The sequence below is a fragment of the Hoplias malabaricus genome, chromosome Y (genome assembly GCF_029633855.1).
Source record: "Hoplias malabaricus isolate fHopMal1 chromosome Y, fHopMal1.hap1, whole genome shotgun sequence".
NCBI lineage: Eukaryota > Metazoa > Chordata > Actinopteri > Characiformes > Erythrinidae > Hoplias > Hoplias malabaricus.
Genome location: NC_089820.1, coordinates 55,363,598 through 55,383,455, shown reverse-complemented (window position 1 = coordinate 55,383,455; position 19,858 = coordinate 55,363,598). Strand labels below are relative to the sequence as shown.

General features: G+C 43.9%; 2 protein-coding genes across 2 annotated transcripts in view; one reads left to right on the top strand and one right to left on the bottom strand.

The window, feature by feature from the left end:
* LOC136679754 (ubiquitin carboxyl-terminal hydrolase MINDY-2-like) overlaps positions 1-11,467 on the bottom strand; it is a 28,211-nt gene extending 16,744 nt beyond the window's left edge. The window contains exons 1-3 of the mRNA XM_066658425.1: positions 10,297-11,467; positions 7,348-7,405; positions 82-146 (exon numbers count right to left, since the gene is read on the bottom strand). Coding sequence (XP_066514522.1) covers positions 82-146; positions 7,348-7,405; positions 10,297-11,400 — 1,227 coding nt within the window. The 5' untranslated portion in view covers positions 11,401-11,467. The remainder of the gene's footprint in view (positions 1-81; positions 147-7,347; positions 7,406-10,296) is intronic.
* Positions 11,468-14,282: 2,815 nt separating this feature from the next.
* Positions 14,283-19,858, top strand: part of LOC136677611 (disintegrin and metalloproteinase domain-containing protein 10-like) — a 97,754-nt gene continuing 92,178 nt past the window's right edge. Inside the window, exon 1 of the mRNA XM_066655176.1 lies at positions 14,283-14,414. Coding sequence (XP_066511273.1) covers positions 14,348-14,414 — 67 coding nt within the window. The 5' untranslated portion in view covers positions 14,283-14,347. The remainder of the gene's footprint in view (positions 14,415-19,858) is intronic.

The following is a 19,858-nucleotide window of genomic DNA, read 5'->3' as shown; positions in this document are numbered from 1 at the left end:
CAGCAGTCAAAAATACATGGAGAAATGTGGAGTAGGGGGGCGTGGATGCTATGAATGCACAATGAAGGTAGAGATCCATACCTGCTCGTAGTTGAGCCTCTGGGCCTCAGAGATCTCCTTGGGTTTGGCATCGAGGATGTAGTCTCCTGATTGATAGAGAGAGAGAGAGAGAGAGAAACTCTTAAAAACTCACACATCAAACGTTGCCATGATTCTCTTGACATCCTGTGATTACTAGACAACAGGCTCCTGTCAATCATCCGAAAGCAGCAGATCTGCTCACGCTCATTTTGCTCTTTTTCAGCTTGGACAGAAATGGTTCAGTCAACACTGTTGCTAATTGTGTTTCTGAAAATGAATGAACACAAAAAGGCATCCATTAGCACAAAGAAATAAGACGTCCCTCGTCAGTGAGCCGCACTGGGCCAATTAAATATATACCAGTATCGTGAAATATTTCAAATATATTTAAAAAATGTTATTTTTATTTCAGTGGGTTCGATTCCCGCTCCGGATGACTGTCTGTGAGGAGTGTGGTGTGTTCTCCCTGTGTCTGCGTGGGTTTCCTCCGGGTGACTGTCTGTGAGGAGTGTGGTGTGTTCTCCCTGTGTCTGTGTGGGTTTCCTCCGGGTGACTGTCTGTGAGGAGTGTGGTGTGTTCTCCCTGTGTCTGCGTGGGTTTCCTCCGGGTGACTGTCTGTGAGGAGTGTGGTGTGTTCTCCCTGTGTCTGCGTGGGTTTCCTCCGGGTGACTGTCTGTGAGGAGTGTGGTGTGTTCTCCCTGTGTCTGCGTGGGTTTCCTCCGGGTGCTCCAGTTTCCTCCCACAGTCCAAAAACACACGTTGGTAGGTGGATTGGAGACTCAAAATTTTCAGTAGATGTGAGTGTGTGAGTGAAAGTGTGTGTGTCTATGTTGCCCTGTGAAGGACTGGCGCCCCCTCCAGGGTGTATGCCTGCCTTGCGCCGAATGATTCCAGGTAGGCTCCGGACCCACCGTGCAGACGTTTGAGGCACCTGAGGAAATGAGATTTAAAAAGCTATTTATCTGAAGAGTAGACGTTTGTTTATATTAAAAAACTAATTAAAATCCCCCAAACATCAACTATATAACTATATAACAACTATATAATAAATGTTTCCACACTGTAGTGTATGTCATTCCGCAGTATGAGAAACACGTGAGCACTATGAGCAGCCTCTTTTGTCTGGAGAAGCTCCTAATCCAGCTAATGAAGCAGAGCAGGGAGCATCCAGGCTTTTTCAGCTCCTTTCTGGGAAAAAGCTAAAGCTTCCAGCACCGGGTCAAACCAGCGCTTTACAGTAAAAGGGCCTTAAAGAGACGCAGATCAACCTCCTCATCACGAGAGCTTCTTTCTCTGGACTGTCCACAGATACCCCATACACACGGCTCATTAGATTCTTTTTTTGTTGCGCTACTCAGAATCAAATTTTACAGTAAGTCTTGTACAGCTGGGTGTGTGTGTTTACTGAACTGTATTTATACTTGTGTTCTGAGCCTAGTTTCTGTGTTTTAACGCTGCACGTAGCTCATGTCTCGGTCACTTGTGTTGCACCGAAGCCCTGGAGGAATGATAATCCTTTCCGCTGTATATTTGAATATGGATGGGCTCATAAAGTAGGGCAAGTACAGATGAAGTACTAGCATCGCCATTGTACATGTTACATAACATGAATGTGAAATGTCTTGGGAAAATATTAAAAATGCAGTGGCTGAATCATTCACATGTGACGGATTACACAAGAACAGCATCAGAAAACCACTTTTTGGTTAACAAGTTTTTAGCTATGTTACAACGTTATAAACGATGTATTATTTACGTACGTACGCCTGTCTATTAAACCTGGGCGAGTATCAAAGAGGCATGGATCTGAAACAAATGTGTCCGTCTTGTCACACGGATTATCTGGAAATAAGATTCAAAATAATAAATAAATAAAATAAAGAAATAAAGTCTTCAAATGCACTGCCTGTAGCTTTCATATTCACTTTGATGTTCATCCCACGATCCTAAAGCTTTTCAGAAGAGGAGTGAATCTGTCAAGGCTGACAGACTAAAGATGAAAAGCACCAAGCTGGGCAACTTTATTTTCCCTTTCTCTCTGTCTCTGCCTCACCCTCCCTCTCTCACACACTTCCTCTGCCCAATGCCAAGAATGCAACCCCAACACCAGCTGCTCCACTCTGACGCCACCCCTTCTCTCTGCCCAGGAAACCCCTCTGACCACCACCAACCCCCTCCACTTCTGCTGAACCCTGCATTCACCACAACTCTGTTTTCTCACTTTCTCTTTCTCTTTTATCCAACTCTCTTAATCCAAACTATTGGAACTTATTTTTAATACAAAAATAAATAGATATAAAACCCAGCTCCCCTAAACTCCAAATCTAATCAATCAGTCAAGACACGCTGTGCCCCAAAGGTCTGACTCTGAAGCTACGAGGCTAACGTGGCTAATGCGGAAGCTGATGGAAATTCAAACTGGGCTGAGTTATGTAACTTTTTAATAACATATTTCTGTGGTTTCTGATACTGTGTGATATTTTCTGAGCTTTAAAAATGGACAGAAATATGAAGAATATAGACGTTCAGGTTTCCAGGATACAACTACTTTTTTTAACCGAGGAAAATGCATTGAATATTGGCTCCAATAGCAGCTGTATTTATTATTATTATTATTTAAACAGAACAGCAATGCGCAAGAGGCACAGCTCCAATCACATCAACAAAGAGGAGAAGTCAGAACGTCCAATGACATTTAGCTGCTTCTATATATTACGGGAGGTTTCAGCCTCTTGACCACTCGTAAGTAAATATATTTGTGTGTGTGTGTGTGTTTCATGAGTCACTCTGCCCAAGAATAAAACAATAACAGAGCACAGTAACTGAACATAATGCAAGATGGATGCTTTCCACTGGTACCCATTAATTACGGCCTTATGGCCAGTCACTGGAGAAAAGCAGCCAGAGCCTCCATCAGCACGGAAAGAAACAAAGGGGTTTTCTGCAGAACACATTTGAAGAGGCATAAGCATTCAAACACATCTAGTGTTTCCTCTGAAATAAAGGGCATCAATATTTTTGGTACATCATTAGTTGAGAGTCGGAGCATCATCACTCCAGACTTCTACTGCGCCACAACTCAATGTTACAGGGATTTATACCCATCACGCTGATGCAGCTCCTCCAGGGCATCCGTTCTATTGGTCAGTGCTGTTCTGTTGAGATTATATAAGCTGCGTGTGAAACAGAACACCTGTGACAGCAACAGGGGCACCGCAAAGGTTAAAAAGAGGGGTTTTGCTTTTTCGAACAAGGCAAATAAAGCAGGTCTGAACGGAAAGACGAGCATCTTAATTTAGACTACACTCAGTCGACCACAATTTACATCTACTGGGTTTTCTCCTACATCTCAGCCATGGAACCACACAAGCTGCGGAGAACTAGCACTAAACCGGCCTCCGGCTGCAGACACAGCGCTGAGAATGGGGGTGTGGACTGAACGGAGCGTGTATCCACTACCCGGCGGTTCAGTTCCTCGTTTGAAAATATCCGAGTCTGACCTCAAGACTCATGCTGGGTGTGGCGGGCCCGCTGAACTAAAGCTGGAGCGTGCATGTCTGATCCCGCATTTCGGGGACGGCACGTTTCTTATTCTTCTGGAGAAAAGCCTAGGTACGAGCACTTCCAATTACAGCTGTAATCCCGTCAGCAGACAGATGTTCTGATTTGTCTGAATTGTAAAGGAAGGTGTTTGGCCTCTCTGCAGTGTGGATCTCTGCAGTGATGATTCTAATTGCAAGTTTGAACTTGATTCCTGACAATGACACAATTAAGAGAGGCTCATGCGTCAGAATGCAATTTCACAACAGCGTTTACTACATCCCCAGCTTCACCATTAAGTTCAAAACATTTCCTTCTTCCCGGCCACAGCTCGGCCTGATGTGTCCAGCACTTAAGTGAAATCACTTCTCGGTGGAAGAGCTTTTAAATTCATCCAAGGTCTGGAGTCTTTCCGGTTAAAGGATCCATAACATGGAAAATTAAGTAGTGCACGGGGTCCGTTAAACAAGTTTAATAAATGTCACATTACCGTGTTCATATACTGAAATTAACCTTACAAACAGACTCAGTGGGAGAGGACGGGGAAAAGAAAAAAAAATCAATAAAAGTGAATGCTATGGCCCTTTAACCCTTCATTTGCTGCACTTTCATTAGCGTCAAATCCAAACTGCATGGAGAAACTGGACCAAACTCACATGTATTTGAACGCTTGTGACTGCTGTAACAGGGAGTCCTTCATAAAATGCTCAAAACATTGGCCATGCCTTTAGAAACTCATTCATATTTTACTCAAGTGCATGAATTTCCTTTTAAGCTACACAGCCGAAAAGCATTTTTAAAAAACAACTCCATAGGCCTACAAATCATACAAGTGATCAGAAGACCTGTGATCAGAAGACCTGTGATCAGAAGTGATCTGAAGACCTGTGATCAGAAGACCTGTGATCAGAAGTGATCTGAAGACCTGTGATCAGAAGACCTGTGATCAGAAGTGATCTGAAGACCTGTGATCAGAAGTGATCAGAAGACCTGTGATCAGAAGTGATCAGAAGACCTGTGATCAGAAGTGTTCAGAAGACCTGTGATCAGAAGTGATCTGAAGACCTGTGATTAGAAGTGATCAGAAGACCTGTGATCAGAAGTGATCTGAAGACCTGTGATTAGAAGTGATCAGAAGACCTGTGATCAGAAGTGTTCTGAAGACCTGTGATCAGAAGTGTTCTGAAGACCTGTGATCAGAAGTGATCTGAAGACCTGTGATCAGAAGTGATCAGAAGACCTGTGATCAAAAGTGATCAGAAGACCTGTGATCAGAAGTGTTCTGAAGACCTGTGATCAGAAGTGATCTGAAGACCTGTGATCAGAAGTGATCTGAAGACCTGTGATCAGAAGTGATCAGAAGACCTGTGCTCAGAAGACCTGTGATCAGAAGTGATCAGAAGACCTGTGATCAGAAGTGATCAGAAGACCTGTGATCAGAAGACCTGTGATCAGAAGTGATCAGAAGACCTGTGATCAGAAGTGATCAGAAGACCTGTGATCAGAAGTAATCAGAAGACCTGTGATCAGAAGTGATCAGAAGACCTGTGATCAGAAGACCTGTGATCAGAAGACCTGTGCTCAGAAGTGATCCGAACACCTGTGATCCGAACACCTGTGATCAGAAGTGATCCGAACACCTGTGATCAGAAGTGATCAGAGTCCCTGTCACAACAAAACTATGCATCTTGAAGTTGTAATCTCATAGATGAAAGAAAAAAACTTTTATCAATCAGTTATTTCCACAGGTGCATTAGTTGCAACATGTTCATATCATTTTATAAAAGACTGTGGAATCCAAACAAATACAAAGTAAAATAAAAAATAAGAGATTATTATGTAATTATCACGTATTATGTGGAATCATTTTATGTTTTGACGGCTCCTACATTGTTTCTCATTTTAGCTGTGTGCAGAATGCAAAGAATTTCTACTCGCCGTTACCACCCATTTAGAGCATTAGCAAACAACATCCGACGAGTATCAAAACACCTCTCTCTCCCTCTGCTTTTCTCGCTCTCTCTCTCTCACTCAGAATCATCTCAGCATGACTAATCTGGACCTCTTTCAGGACTTGTGAGCTGTCACATAACTCAGCAGCTGGTACACTTCATACTTCTCGTTTGTAACAGCAACACCGATGAGTTTCCATTACAGCAGCTGAAAGGAACAGGCCAGTGTTTCTAATCTAACCTCAGTCACATCCATCTGTAGTATGTGGTCGATTGCTAACAAACAACCATTTTTATGGTTTTTTTCCCCCAGGTTTAAATACAGCTTGCTCCACACCTGCAGATAATGGAAGCCAGTGGGCGGTTGCTTCAGCTCCTTTGGTGTGTTTTCAATCAATGAGTTTTCTTTTCTTCTTAATGATGTTGCTGTCTGTGGTAATTGACCATATGCTACAGATGTGTTAGACAGTGACTAGTCTGGAAAAAGCCCTTTAAGTAACAGCACAGCCAGTATCCCAATGAGAACTCTAAACCATTTGGGCTTTAAGGAAAGCCATGCCGGGAACAGATGAAATCAGACGGCTTAGCAACAGTGACGTTGGAGTCTCTCTCAGTATGTTGTTTGTTAGTCTTTACTGAAACAAGACACCCCCCCCTGTTACCCCTGCCCTGGGTTACGACATAGACACAGTGCCAGGGACCATGAGGGTAAAAGGGGGGCAGCAGGCCAGAGTGGAAAATGGAATCAGGTTTCTCCAGCGTTAGTACATCGGGGGGCATTCCCTCGACCTGGTGCTGTCCATCAGTACCTGACCTAAGGCCACTTAAAGCCATGGTGTTGCCAAATATCAAATTTGTAAAATCTACCACCAATAACTCTCAGAGTAATGCAGCTAACCACATACCTCCAGCTATATATTTAATATGTTTGTATGCTGAGAAGAATTGTCTCATTTAATACCAGTCTCGTGGTTTGTGGAAGTTACTATGATGCCAACCAATGTCCAACAAAATGGCACTGCTGTAATATACGTTTAGTGAGGCTCCATTTTTATTCTGGCCCAAGTGTCCCTGTAAATACCTTCCTGATCCTGTATGAGGCACAGTGATCTATTAAACAGGAAAGCCAAAATTCAAGCTTCAGGAAAAGCGATGTTTTATAAATAACGGTATGTCAGGTTTCATCAGAAACCACCGAAGTCTACTTTGCTCTACTGTGTGCCACTAACTTCATGACTCCACACTTGGCAGCAGAGGTGCTGACAGGGCTTTCCAAACAGTTTAACTGAAGAGGAGTTTAAAACTCTGACAAGAGAACACAGAGCTACACTTTCTGCATGAAGCCTCCACTTCTCACGTAGCAGAACAAACAGAACGTGTCCCAGCAGGGAGTACACACAAAAAAAAAAAAAAAAAAAAACACGGGACAACACCATCCTGTAATTCTGACAACCACACAGCCTTAGGCCAGAGCTGTGGCACCAGGGGACAAACTAGCAATTAGTCACAGGAACCTCCAGGCAATTTCCACAGGATCCAGAAAATCTCAACCAGTGTCTTTAACTTTCTTAACCCACAGATGTCCATTTGAGAACATTTCATATCCTGATCCCTGTTTGGAAACTGTGTCTAAATGTAGGGCATCCTATTGTCTCCAGTTCTGTTTGGGGAGGTGTGTGGATAATATTCATTACTGGTTGTACCACCTCAATCTAAATTAAATAGAGACTTCATACAAACACAGAGGTAATTAATTAATTTCATTAATATTCACCCAGATACTCCATCAGCTGTTCCGCTGTTATGATCTCCATCATTGGTGGCAACTTGACCTGAGGAAAAGGGAGTAGAAGAAATGGGTCATTCGAAAAGGTTTGAGTCCTGTTCCTAAGCAGTGTTTCCAACCCACCACAGTGTTTCAATGACAATGGAGGGTCTCTCATGTCATGTTAAGTAAATTACAACACACTGTACCACTTAAAAACAGTCTTAAAAACCCAATAAAACAAATAATATGGTAAAAATAAAACTAGCAGTGCCCATAACACACGGTCATATGAGAGCAGGAGCAAATATCTTTAAAGTTAATGCATAAGCATAACGAGCTGGCAGTCTTGCCAAGTCCATGTTTCAGCTGTACATGAAGGAAGCTGTATAACAGGCAAATGTGCTCCAGTGTATTTGTGTTTGTACTGAAACTGGATGCCAACCAGTTATTAGGATCGTATGGACATAACCTAATGGATGTTTAGCCAGTGGTACACTCTGCATATTGTTCAAATGTTTACACTGCATAAATTGACTCTTTATTTGAAGTATTTTGTTTCTCGATGCACCTTCTCACACAGTGCTTTACCATCGCTACTGTAGTTTCCCTTATATTTATATTTTATTCTGTATCTTACTTATTTATTCTATATTTGATCTGCTGACCATGTCCCATTAATGGTGACATCCTCTCTATTATGAAGTCTATGTTGTTTTGGTTGCTACTGGCTAGATTTCCCAAATCATCTTAGCACAAAAATCATTGTTAAATAGTAGAGTAAGCATCACATTAAACTCTCTCTCTCTGCCTCACTACCTGTTAAAAGACCCATAATGCTTTGAAGCCAAATGAGTTGAACCAGGTGTGTTTAAGCAGGTAATCACAGATAAGCATGCGGGACAGAGGTACTCCAGAGCCATCCCCAGCGTCCCGAAGGCTGTACCTGTAGAGCTCATGGCACTGAGCCGAAGCCTGTAAGAGGCACCAGGCCACAGACACAGACCGGTCTTGTTCCAATCAGGCTAGCCCACTTAACATCCGTCCCCAATGTGGCAATCACCTCCACAAGACCGCAGTGAGTTTTCTAAGGCAGTTGTGTGAAGCCGAGAGACACAGAGTCTCGTTTTGGAGATTAAAGAATGAACACTCGAACTGAGGCTCTGTGGCCTGCCAGCTAGCTGTCAAACGCAGTAATTAAACGTTATCTTTATGATGCAAATGAGTCGGAGGCCGAACTCCAGAATTCAGCCCTGTTTGTGACTGTGGGGAGACTGCTTAGCAGAGGCTCATAGCACAACACGGGCTAGCAACACAGAAAAAAGCGGCTAGCACTAGCGAGCTAGAGCAGAACATGTGAGTAGCACAGTAGAGTTGGGGCCTGTTTGCATCTCCGACCGATCGCAAGAATGATCTTTACAAAAGTAGGCAGGAAGAGACCGTTGTTTACATCTCTTTGACAATTATAGAAGTTTCAAAGGCACTGATATCAGGAAAATGAATACAGATGTAAACACTTACACGTTTACACACGGCAGTGGAAGACGATATATATTTCCAACATGGAGGTTCTTCCACACTGAATAAAATGAACACTAGAGAGTATTTATACCTTAAAATGTCAACTTCAACATCATTGTGATGTTTCACTGACGTTTAAAAGGGAACATAGCCACTCCAGGCTCAGCACTGCAGAATCTGCACTGTGTCTTCTGGAAGAATGGAGGAAAACACACAACCTCCCTGTACCTCTCCGCTTGATTTTAGGGCAGTGTTATAGAAGTGAATTCCACACTGAAACTCTAAGGGAAGCCCACAAGTAAAATACCAACTCTTACCTAGTGTTCCTTTAAAGGCCCTGCCCTGCAAGCTGACGGGATTGGTTCCTGAGGTTTATGACATAAGAAACGCCAAGTGTGTGTGAATTCGCTTTGTCTTTGATACACTGCAGTTAAAAAGCAGAGATGCTCAGCCATGACGTCGACTGCTTATTTCTCTCCTGACAGATTAAGACCTTTACTAAAGACCTCCACGGCGGCGTCTACCTGCAGTTTTACATTAAAACTCTATTGTATAGAATTTGACCAGAGGAGGAATGTCCCCTGTGAGTCTGGGTTCCTCCCAAAGTTTCTTCGTCCAGCTTCGAGGGAGTTTCACCTGTGGCTTGCTCACCTGGGGATATTAATTTTGATCTGTTTTAATTCTCAATTTCTGTAGAGCTGCTTTTTGACCCCATCAGTTTGTAGCAAGTGCTATACAAATAAATTTGACTAAAACCCTGCTCGTACCTGCTAACGTATGGCTTTAAAATACACGTGTTTTAGGCAAAGACAATCTCAGAATATTCAGGGATCAAGCAGTGTATTTATGCACATTTTGGGGTGGTTTCCCAGACAGGAATTAAGCCTAGTCCTGGACAAAACAGCATTTTGTTCTGGGATTTTCCATTGAAAGGAGGATACAGTCCAGGACTAGGCTTAATTCCTGTCTGGGAAAACACCCCTTTATATAAGAACTACATTTGAGGGATCTTTAAAGGAAAAACAGCTGTCTGGGACATTCATTCTGCCTTAGCTCTACAGTAATTCTTTTCTACTAAGTATAATAACAACTTTATACCAAGTAAGAAGCGCCAGAAGAATTTAAGGTTCTCAATTTCACGCTCGGAACGTGTGATATTTCAGAAATATTCTGAGGCATCATCAAAACCTCTGGTAACAATGAGCTGTAATCAGTGTTTAACGCCACGTGCCGCATTAAATCCATTAAATTAAATAAGACTAGCTACGCTCTCTTTGTTATGAAACATGCAGTCGTCAGTAGTGTTAACGATACGGACGACATCACAGTAATGATCGATTATGATCACACTGCCTGTCTATGTTTTAGCAAATAAAACCATTTTCTCACATGCACCAAACCTTTGATCAATCAAGCTCATAATAGGCCTTCATTTACCTTCCAGGCCAGAAGGAGCACATTCATGATGGCCAGCAAAGGGCAAGGTCCATTCTCATTTTGAGTGATGACCGGAGTGTTTTCCTCTTTCCACCGGATCCACTTGATGTGGTAAATGGACTGTCCGGCTCCTCTGTCCCTGGGGCAGGGCACTTTTTTGTGGTCTTCGAGGACTGAGGCCTGGCCGCTGACCTCCAGGCCTTCTCCGTTCTCCAGGCTGGGACAGGAGTTCAAGATTGAGGAGGAGTCCAGGGAATTTGGACTTGGAGATGGCTCGCTTTCACTGACCTGAGAGCCAGCCGTGCTGGGCTCCGACTGTCCTTGGCCCGCATGGTCCGTCCCGTCTTTAACTCCAGTATTAGGCACAGTTTCTCTGCTCTGTTTGGAATCTACCTGTGCATTAGGTGCAGCTTCTCTGTTTTGCTCAGAGGCTATCTGTGCATTAGGCGCAGAGTCTTTGATTTCCTTGTTTTGCTTAGACTCTATTTGTGCATTAGGCACAGTCTGCCTGCTTTCTTTATGTTTAGACACTAATTTGGCATTAGGCACAGTTTCTTTGCTTTCTGTGCTCTGTTTTAACAGTGCCTGTGCGTTAGGCACAGTCTCTCTGCTTTGTTTTGACTCCATTTCAGTGCTATGCACTGGTTGTTTGTCTTCTCTGCTCAGTTTTGGCTCTAGCTGTGCATTAGACACAGTTTCTCTGCTCGGTTTAGACTCTACATGTGCGTTAGTCACCTTTTCTATGGTCTCTTTAGACTCTACCTGTGCATTAGACACAATTTCTCTGCTCTGAGTAGACTCCAGCTTTGAGGCCTGTGTTAAAATGACCTGTTTCGATCCAGAAGTAGCCTCTGGTGACTCGCAGCCCTGCCCATTACTGCACACTTGCTCCGTTTTCCCACCTCCAGGCAGCGGAGCCCTGTCAAGAGTGAAGCCGTGTTTGGGTGCGCCTTCCTCGACCGCTCCTCCGCCGTGCTCCCGCTGTGTCCGCTGCTCGGCGCTAGGGCTCGTTTTCTCGGGCCGCAGATCCGCCTGCTCGCCCTGCTCCACGCACACGGAGCTCCGGCCGCAGTCTCGGCGCAGAGACGCATTTCTCTCCTCCATCTCGGCCTTCAGCTCCACGGCTCTGCACTTAGTTCCGTCCGCGACGCCGCCATCACCATCATCATCATCATCACTACCAGCACCACAGACACAGCCACTGACGTCACCGCGCAACGAGGCTCCGCCCACAAGGGAGCGGCATCCAATCACAATACGCGAAACAGTAAACAATCAAAATATTATTAATACATAAAAGATAAAGGAGAAATATTATGTTTTACATATAAATTAATATATAAATTTGATCTAATAAATATAAAAAACTGTAAAAGTGGCTCGTCTTCGCCCAGCCCTAGTTCAAACCCATAATAAACAAGACATAATAATTACAAAAAAAAATGGAATAAAAAAAGAAACATTGTTTTTTATCTGTGATTTATTCTTAAAAGTAATAAAATAAAATATATATTTTTTAAATTTGGAAAAGGACCCGCTCTTTAAATCTACGAGACATAACCCAGTAAACATTTAGTCGTTGATTCAACGTTGAAATGACGTAATGACTGCCGTCTAATCAACGTTCTCTTAAGGTTGAAAATGAAAGTTGAAAAGACGTCCAAACACAGACATTGAAAAGACGACTATTAGACGTATTTTGGACGTTCCATTGACGTTATTAATTGGTCCCGAAATAAATTACTTGTATAAAACGCGTTTTGGACGTCCACTGACGTTATCGATTGGTCACCACTTAACTAACTTATTAAGATGGATTTTGGACGTCCATTGACGTTTAAAATATGTCCTTGATGGACAGACTACTTTTAGACCTATTTTGAACGTCCAGGGACGTTCCTTGTTTACTGGGAAAACAATCAAGTTACAATCAAATTTAAATAGTAAATAATTAATACAGAACAAATATAGACGTTTTATTTTAGGACTGATTTAATATTTTTATTTTCCCCGTTCTTTAAATGTAATTTAGCAAATTAATAACAATAATAAAACTATAAAATCAAAATGTAAATCTGAAACCACCACAACATTCCTGTCTTATTTATTTATTCATTTGTTTGTTTGTTTGTTTGTTGATTTGTGCTTCAATGTGCAATATTCTATAAATATTGTAAATTTAGAAGTGCAAATAATTTTTTGAGGGATCAGTTAATGTCTGCAGTGCTCGTTTTCGCCACTTGATGACGCCTTGTGCTTGCAGTTTCATTTGAGGGACCTGTGACGCTCACGAAGGGGTTAGGCCCCTAAACCGGACTCCCCGTGAACTCAGGGCCTAATGAAATGTTTGTAGTGGGTTCAGGTTGTTATTTTTTATTTTTTGTTTTTTTTTTTACTTGGATAAACTGGATATTTGCATGAAAAATTAGGGTACAACTGAATTAAAATGATTATGAATGTTATTATTGCAGGTTTGTGTTTATTTTGTTTATGCTAATGAAGTAAAGCAAGTAAAATATCTTACATTTCTTTTTTTTCCCCTACTGTTGCATTTTGCATTGATTTTTATTTTTTTATTTTTTCAAAGTTACTGTTGCAAGTTTGGGGCAGCACGGGGGCGCAGCAGGTAGGTGTCGCAGTCACACAGCTCCAGAGGCCTGGAGGTTGTGGGTTTGAGTTCCGCTTCGGATGACTGTCTGTGAGGAGTGTGGTGTGTTCTCCCTGTGTCCGCGTGGGTTTCCTCCAGGTGACTGTCTGTGAGGAGTGTGGTGTGTTCTCCCTGTGTCTGCGTGGGTTTCCTCCGGGTGACTGTCTGTGAGGAGTGTGGTGTGTTCTCCCTGTGTCTGCGTGGGTTTCCTCCGGGTGACTGTCTGTGAGGAGTGTGGTGTGTTCTCCCTGTGTCTGCGTGGGTTTCCTCCGGGTGACTGTCTGTGAGGAGTGTGGTGTGTTCTCCCTGTGTCTGCGTGGGTTTCCTCCGGGTGACTGTCTGTGAGGAGTGTGGTGTGTTCTCCCTGTGTCTGCGTGGGTTTCCTCCGGGTGACTGTCTGTGAGGAGTGTGGTGTGTTCTCCCTGTGTCTGCGTGGGTTTCCTCCGGGTGACTGTCTGTGAGGAGTGTGGTGTGTTCTCCCTGTGTCTGCGTGGGTTTCCTCCGGGTGACTGTCTGTGAGGAGTGTGGTGTGTTCTCCCTGTGTCTGCGTGGGTTTCCTCCGGGTGACTGTCTGTGAGGAGTGTGGTGTGTTCTCCCTGTGTCTGCGTGGGTTTCCTCCGGGTGACTGTCTGTGAGGAGTGTGGTGTGTTCTCCCTGTGTCTGCGTGGGTTTCCTCCGGGTGACTGTCTGTGAGGAGTGTGGTGTGTTCTCCCTGTGTCTGCGTGGGTTTCCTCCGGGTGACTGTGTGTGAGGAGTGTGGTGTGTTCTCTCTGTGTCTGCGTGGGTTTCCTCCGGGTGACTGTCTGTGAGGAGTGTGGTGTGTTCTCCCTGTGTCTGCGTGGGTTTCCTCCGGGTGACTGTGTGTGAGGAGTGTGGTGTGTTCTCTCTGTGTATGCGTGGGTTTCCTCCGGGTGACTGTCTGTGAGGAGTGTGGTGTGTTCTCCCTGTGTCTGCGTGGGTTTCCTCCGGGTGCTCCGGTTTCCCCAACGCTTAGCCATGATGTTGACTGCATATGCACTCAGTATGTCTTCTAGTGTATAAACAACAGCACACAGACATATTATCACATTTTAAAACTTGATTGTCACTGGAAGGTGTCTTAATCTAGAGATTTGTTGTTAAACAATAATACTTTAAGCACATTAAAATTAAAGTTACAAATAAAAGTCATGTTTTTAATATTTTATGTCGAATTACTGTGCATTAAATAATTGTAGACTCGGACCCGTGAGTTTGTTATTGTTGTTGGAGTAAAGTGGGCGTGGCGAAACCCCTCCCCTCAAAAGATGACGTGAGCCCCGTTTGACGTCACGCACTCAGAGACGGAGCTCGGGTGCCGCAGAGCAGCAGCAGCTGCCGTAAAGCTGATCAGAGCGGGGGGAGACGGATGAAGAAGCTGCGGCTATGGATTTAACACACAGCGCCTTCATTAAACTTCTTCTGCTCTTTTACTGCTTACCCCAGAGCTCAGGTGAGTGGCCGGCTCTTACTGACCTCTCTACGGGTAGAGAGAGGGAGTCTGAGCGCTCTACAAGCTCAGCCACTTTCTGTTTCTCAATGTTTAATGGGTGCGGAAGTCCTCTACCGTGCCAGTCTCTGTCTCTAAACTACTGCGTTTCTGAAGATCAGAACAAGTACAGCTCTTAACAAACACCTACACCGAGGGATAACGGCTCTGGCTTTAGATACAGAGTCCAGGCTTTATTTCAAAGTGAAGAGAGCTGGGAAAACAGCCCCTAGATTCCTTCTAACTGTCAGTTCAACTGAACCCTCCTAACTCTCTACACTTTACAACCAGCACCTTCTCACATTCACTCAATTACTCTTTAAAAAACTCTTTATTTTCACAACGAAAACGCAATAAAGTCTCTTATATCTCTTCACTACCTCTTTAGACACTTAGCAGCAGACGTTAACCGTGTTTACCTCTGTAGGAGTTTAGAAAATACCTGTAAACATTAAGTAGAAGCAAACCGCTGGATTCTGTATGAACTGTATCTAAGGGCTGGGTGCAGTCAGTGCTTTTCACTGTTGTTTACTGTTTACTTCATCTGTTTTCCACCTTTGTGCACGACTTCCTTTGCTGAAATGAAAGTTGTTCAGAGTGGTTTAATATAAAAGGTTGCTTTGTATTAAGGTATAATGCTCCTCCAGGGAAAATCAAGTGTTTGATGTTGTTAACATGTGGGTGTGGTGCTGTTTATGTGAAAGGAGACGTCTCCTGTAGAATCAGCAGTTGACTCCATGGCTGAGCGTTTCTGTTTTGAAACAAAATCATTTCGAAAAGACTCCCAACAGGCGAGTTCAGACAGCCAGGGTTTATTACATCATAAACCTAACTTTTGGAGGAGTGGGTGGGGATTGAAGCGGGGAGGTTCACACGAACAGAACACATTTTAAAGTTGTAAAGAGATTTTTTTTGCCACCGGTCAAAGACTTTTAAATAATTTTAAAATGTAAAATTTCAGATTTTTTTTTTGAATAAAAAATACGTTCTGAAAGTTTTAGGGGGTTAAATGTTGACTTATATTTTCTTATTTGACCTATAGTTCAATCATTTTAATAGTTTAATGTATATGTACATGTTTATAGGAATAAACAGAGCAGTGTTTACAGACTACACTCAGCAGGTAGGTGTCGCAGTCACACAGCTCCAGGGACCTGGAGGTTGTGGGTTCGATTCCCGACTGTCCCGACTGTGGTGTGTTCTCCCTGTGTCTGTGTGGGTTTTCTCCGGGTGACTGTCTGTGAGGAGTGTGGTGTGTTCTGCCTGTGTCTGTGTGGGTTTCCTCCGGGTGACTGTCTGTGAGGAGTGTGGTGTGTTCTCCCTGTGTCTGCGTGGGTTTCCTCTGGGTGACTGTCTGTGAGGAGTGTGGTGTGTTCTCCCTGTGTCTGTGTGGGTTTCCTCCGGGTGACTGTCTGTGAGGAGTGTGGTGTGTTCTCCCTGTGTCTGCGTGGGTTTCCTCCGGGTGACTGTCTGTGAGGAGTGTGGTGTGTTCTCCCTGTGTCTGCGTGGGTTTCCTCCGGGTGACTGTCTGTAAGGAGTGTGGTGTGTTCTCCCTGTGTCTGCGTGGGTTTCCTCCGGGTGACTGTCTGTGAGGAGTGTGGTGTGTTCTCCCTGTGTCTGCGTGGGTTTCCTCCGGGTGACTGTCTGTGAGGAGAGTAGTGTGTTCTCCCTGTGTCTGCGTGGGTTTCCTCCGGGTGACTGTCTGTGAGGAGAGTGGTGTGTTCTCCCTGTGTCCGCGTGGGTTTCCTCCGGGTGACTGTTTCCACCCACAGTCCAAAAACACACGTTGGTAGATGGATTGGCGACTCAAAAGTGTCCAAAGGTGTAAGTGTGTGTGTTGCCCTGTGAAGGACTGGCGCCCCCTCCAGGGTGTATTCCCGCCTTGCATTCTAATAGGCATTCCTCGCCTATTAGAAAAATAGTTCCTTAAAATTGTTGAGTGTAGCCTGTAAACACTGCTCTGTTTATTCACCACTCTTAAAGGTTCCTATATGAAATCTAATCCCTTTAGCCCCCTCCCCATGTTGAAGTTGTAAGGAGTGTTAGACTGTCGAGTGCATGTTGTTTGAGTCACTTTATGGTACACAGTGTATTCATATAGAGTTTTAAAGGTCAGTTTATCTATTCCAGAGAAAGAGATGCAAGGAAATAGCTGAGTAAATACGAACCGTGACTCATACAAAAAACATCTGAGTGACTTCCGGGGGGAATAAAACACAACAAATCACAAAATTGAGGAACATGACCCTTTTAGAACATGGTTCTGAAGTGATCAGCACAGCGCATGACCTGCAGAGTTCCTCTGAGTAAATGCACAGTTAAGATTTCTGACTCTGACGACCAGTAGTGTGTGATAGGTGCGAACAAAGCGTGTAGTTTTTGTTTTCATTTCCATGTCAGTTCTCTGCAGTTAATATTTATTAGCTTTGAACCTTGGCTGTAAAACGATAGGGGCGTGGGAGTGCCCTAAAATCTAAACTAATAGTTTTTATACACACGTTTACCAAGGGTTTAACACAGAGATTGATCACTCGTGCTGGAATAGAAGCCTGTGCTCTCCTGGGGAAGCCCTTGCACTGGTCATTGAAATGTTTCTGCCGGAATATTATCCCACAGAACCTTTAGAACAATCAGGTGCTGATGTAGGATAAGTTCTAGATCACAAACACTGCTCTAACTCTTGCCAAAGCTGTATTAGTCCAGAGAATGCTCCACAGCATAATGCAGCAGGACGTGAGAACATGTGAACTTGGTGTCAAAAGGTGACTTGGCTGCTCCAGGGTCCGCTCTGTTGGTCAGCGCTGTTATAAGCAGAAAGAACAAAGAGTATTTGCACAGTCTTTGTCCAAAATAGCTGCATCTTAAAAGTGAAAATCACTAAAAGCAAGACTACGTTTGTAATTCATTAATTAATAAACGCTGAAGCGCTCCAATCGCAGTGTAGTCTTTGCGTCGGTCGGTGTGTTGTTATAGCCCTGTTGTAAATGCTCTGACGTTGAGGGCTGTTGCTCTACGCTATTACAGTAATGACTGTCAGCACAGAGGGCAAGCTCAGGCTTGATTTCACAATAATGGAAGGAGTAGGAAGCAGCATTTGCTGATATTAATGACAGCTTGTGTCACTCTCCGAGTCTGTTTTCAGGCTGTAAACCCAGCTGAGACGGAGCATGTGAATGAGTGGTTTGCTGCTCCTGAATGCTCATTAATGGAAGAATTCACTGAATAATCAAGCTTTCGAAATCTGTTGTTTCCACCAAACATAGGAGACTGGCCATGACAGAGCCGTTACACAAGCCCCTCACAAGACCAAGCTGCTTTCACTTTGAATCGAGGGACGCCGTGATCCCCAACAGCGGTTTTTTCAGAAACACGTTTTGAAATCTCTGCTAAAACGGGGTGGAAATGCAGTTGGCGTTTGGCTGAAGTTACAGAGAGGTTTCAGCCTTGTTCTGGCTGTTTTGCATGAGCTTATCTCCACAGTCACGGACTGCCTTTTCCTGCTTGAGGCTTTACCAATGAACTGCGTGGTTCTGCCAAACAGGACTTTTCCTCCAAACAGAAACCTTGTTTAGTGTTATAGGATTTCTCATTCAGTATTCAGCCAGTAGCTGGTGTCCTGTTTTATAACGTCTCTGGGCAGTGCTGGCCTGGCATCAGTAATTTGCATCTTTTGTTGTGCACTAGAGCTGAGCTTTATCCCCAAAATGAAAGAAGCGGACATCAGGCGCCCACTGTCTGATCAGCCGTGTTTAAGGTGAGGGGGAAACTTGCGTGAACTTGATTGTCTTCTTTAAATAACGTTCTTTAAGAGCGCAGAACGGTTCCGAGAAGTCCTTACAGCGTCTGTCATACGTCTCCGCCCCTTTAACACCAGGTAATGGCAGTGTGCGGGAGGTGCCTGAGATGCCTTGTGCAAAACACATGTGGTGAGCAAGGCTTGTGTCTGCTTTTTACGCAGGAAGCCCAGCAGAAAGAGGAATTATTTTGAGTCATTTCTTTGACGTGACGCCAGAGCTTTTTCTCACTAAAGTACTTCAGGGTGTTCAAGGAAACGACTTTTTTTGGGTATGTGTGTCTGTCTAGACTGGAGGGATGTGCACTTTCATCATCCTGAGCTGAGTTCTGCTACCAGCCGAACGATGGTGTTCAGACTAAACCCTTTACGTTGTGAACGTTTTAGTGAAGAGTGGATCAATGTCCAAAGTTACTTGAAGTAGACCCTTACGAGAACTAGCATTTGAAGCTAAGAACCTATACTCTTTCCAGATTTGTTCAGAAAGTGACTAGGGCTGGACCATAATCCAATATCAGTATATAATCGCAATATAAAATGATAAGATTTTAAAACACATTTGCCTATAGGTTTATGTTTGATGGTGATGTCATGCTTCTTGTTTGTTCTTTGATGTTTTTCAGTGAATCGTATCGATATCGGAATTGTATCGTATCGACCATAATTAAGAAATATATCGTGATGTAAATGTTGGCCGTATCGTCCAGCCCTAAAAGTGACAGTAACTGATCTGATGACTCTGCTCCCAGAAGGCAAAAGGAGGTCTTTGAAATGGACCAATAGAGAACCACAGAAGAACCTAATATTTCCTGACTAACGAAGCTTAGAAATAGAGCTGGATTATTATTATTATTATTATTATTATTATTATTATTATTAAAGGTACCGCAGAAGAACCACAGGAGGCACGGTGGTGCAGCAGGTAGGTGTCGCAGTCACACAGCTCCAGGGACCTGGAGGTTGTGGGTTTGTTTCCCGCTGCGGGTGACTGTCTGTGAGGAGTGTGGTGTGTTCTCCCTGTGTCTGCGTGGGTTTCCTCCGGGTGCTCCGGTTTCCCCCCCACAGTCCAAAAACACACGTTGGTAGGTGGATTGGTGACTCAAAAGTGTCCATAGGTGTGAGTGTGTGAGTGAATGTGTGTGTCTGTGTTGCCCTGTGAAGGACTGGCGCCCCCTCCAGGGTGTGTTCCCGCCTTGTGCCCAAAGATTCCAGGTAGGCTCTGGACCCACCGCGACCCTGAATTGGATTAAGGGTTACAGATAATGATAATAATGCCTAATGAAGCCTGGGAGCAGAGCTGATTTACTATGAAGAGTGCTGTGGTTTTGTGAGCTAAATTAGAGCTACTAAGCTGCGTCCTGGTTGTGCACCTAATACTAATTCTGCTTGTGTCTGAGTGTGTAGGGCGTGGTTACAGTGTCAACATTGGGTACATTAAAATATCCAAAGTGCACACTTAGAACCACTTGATTATTGAGTATGGTAACGATGGACACTATTGTCCCACAATCCAACAGGAAAAGGAGAGGAAGGAAATTCTCACGTTTAGGAAATTCTGTCCCAAATAGTGCCCTACACCCTACATAGTGCATTTCACACAGATTATAAAACTAAT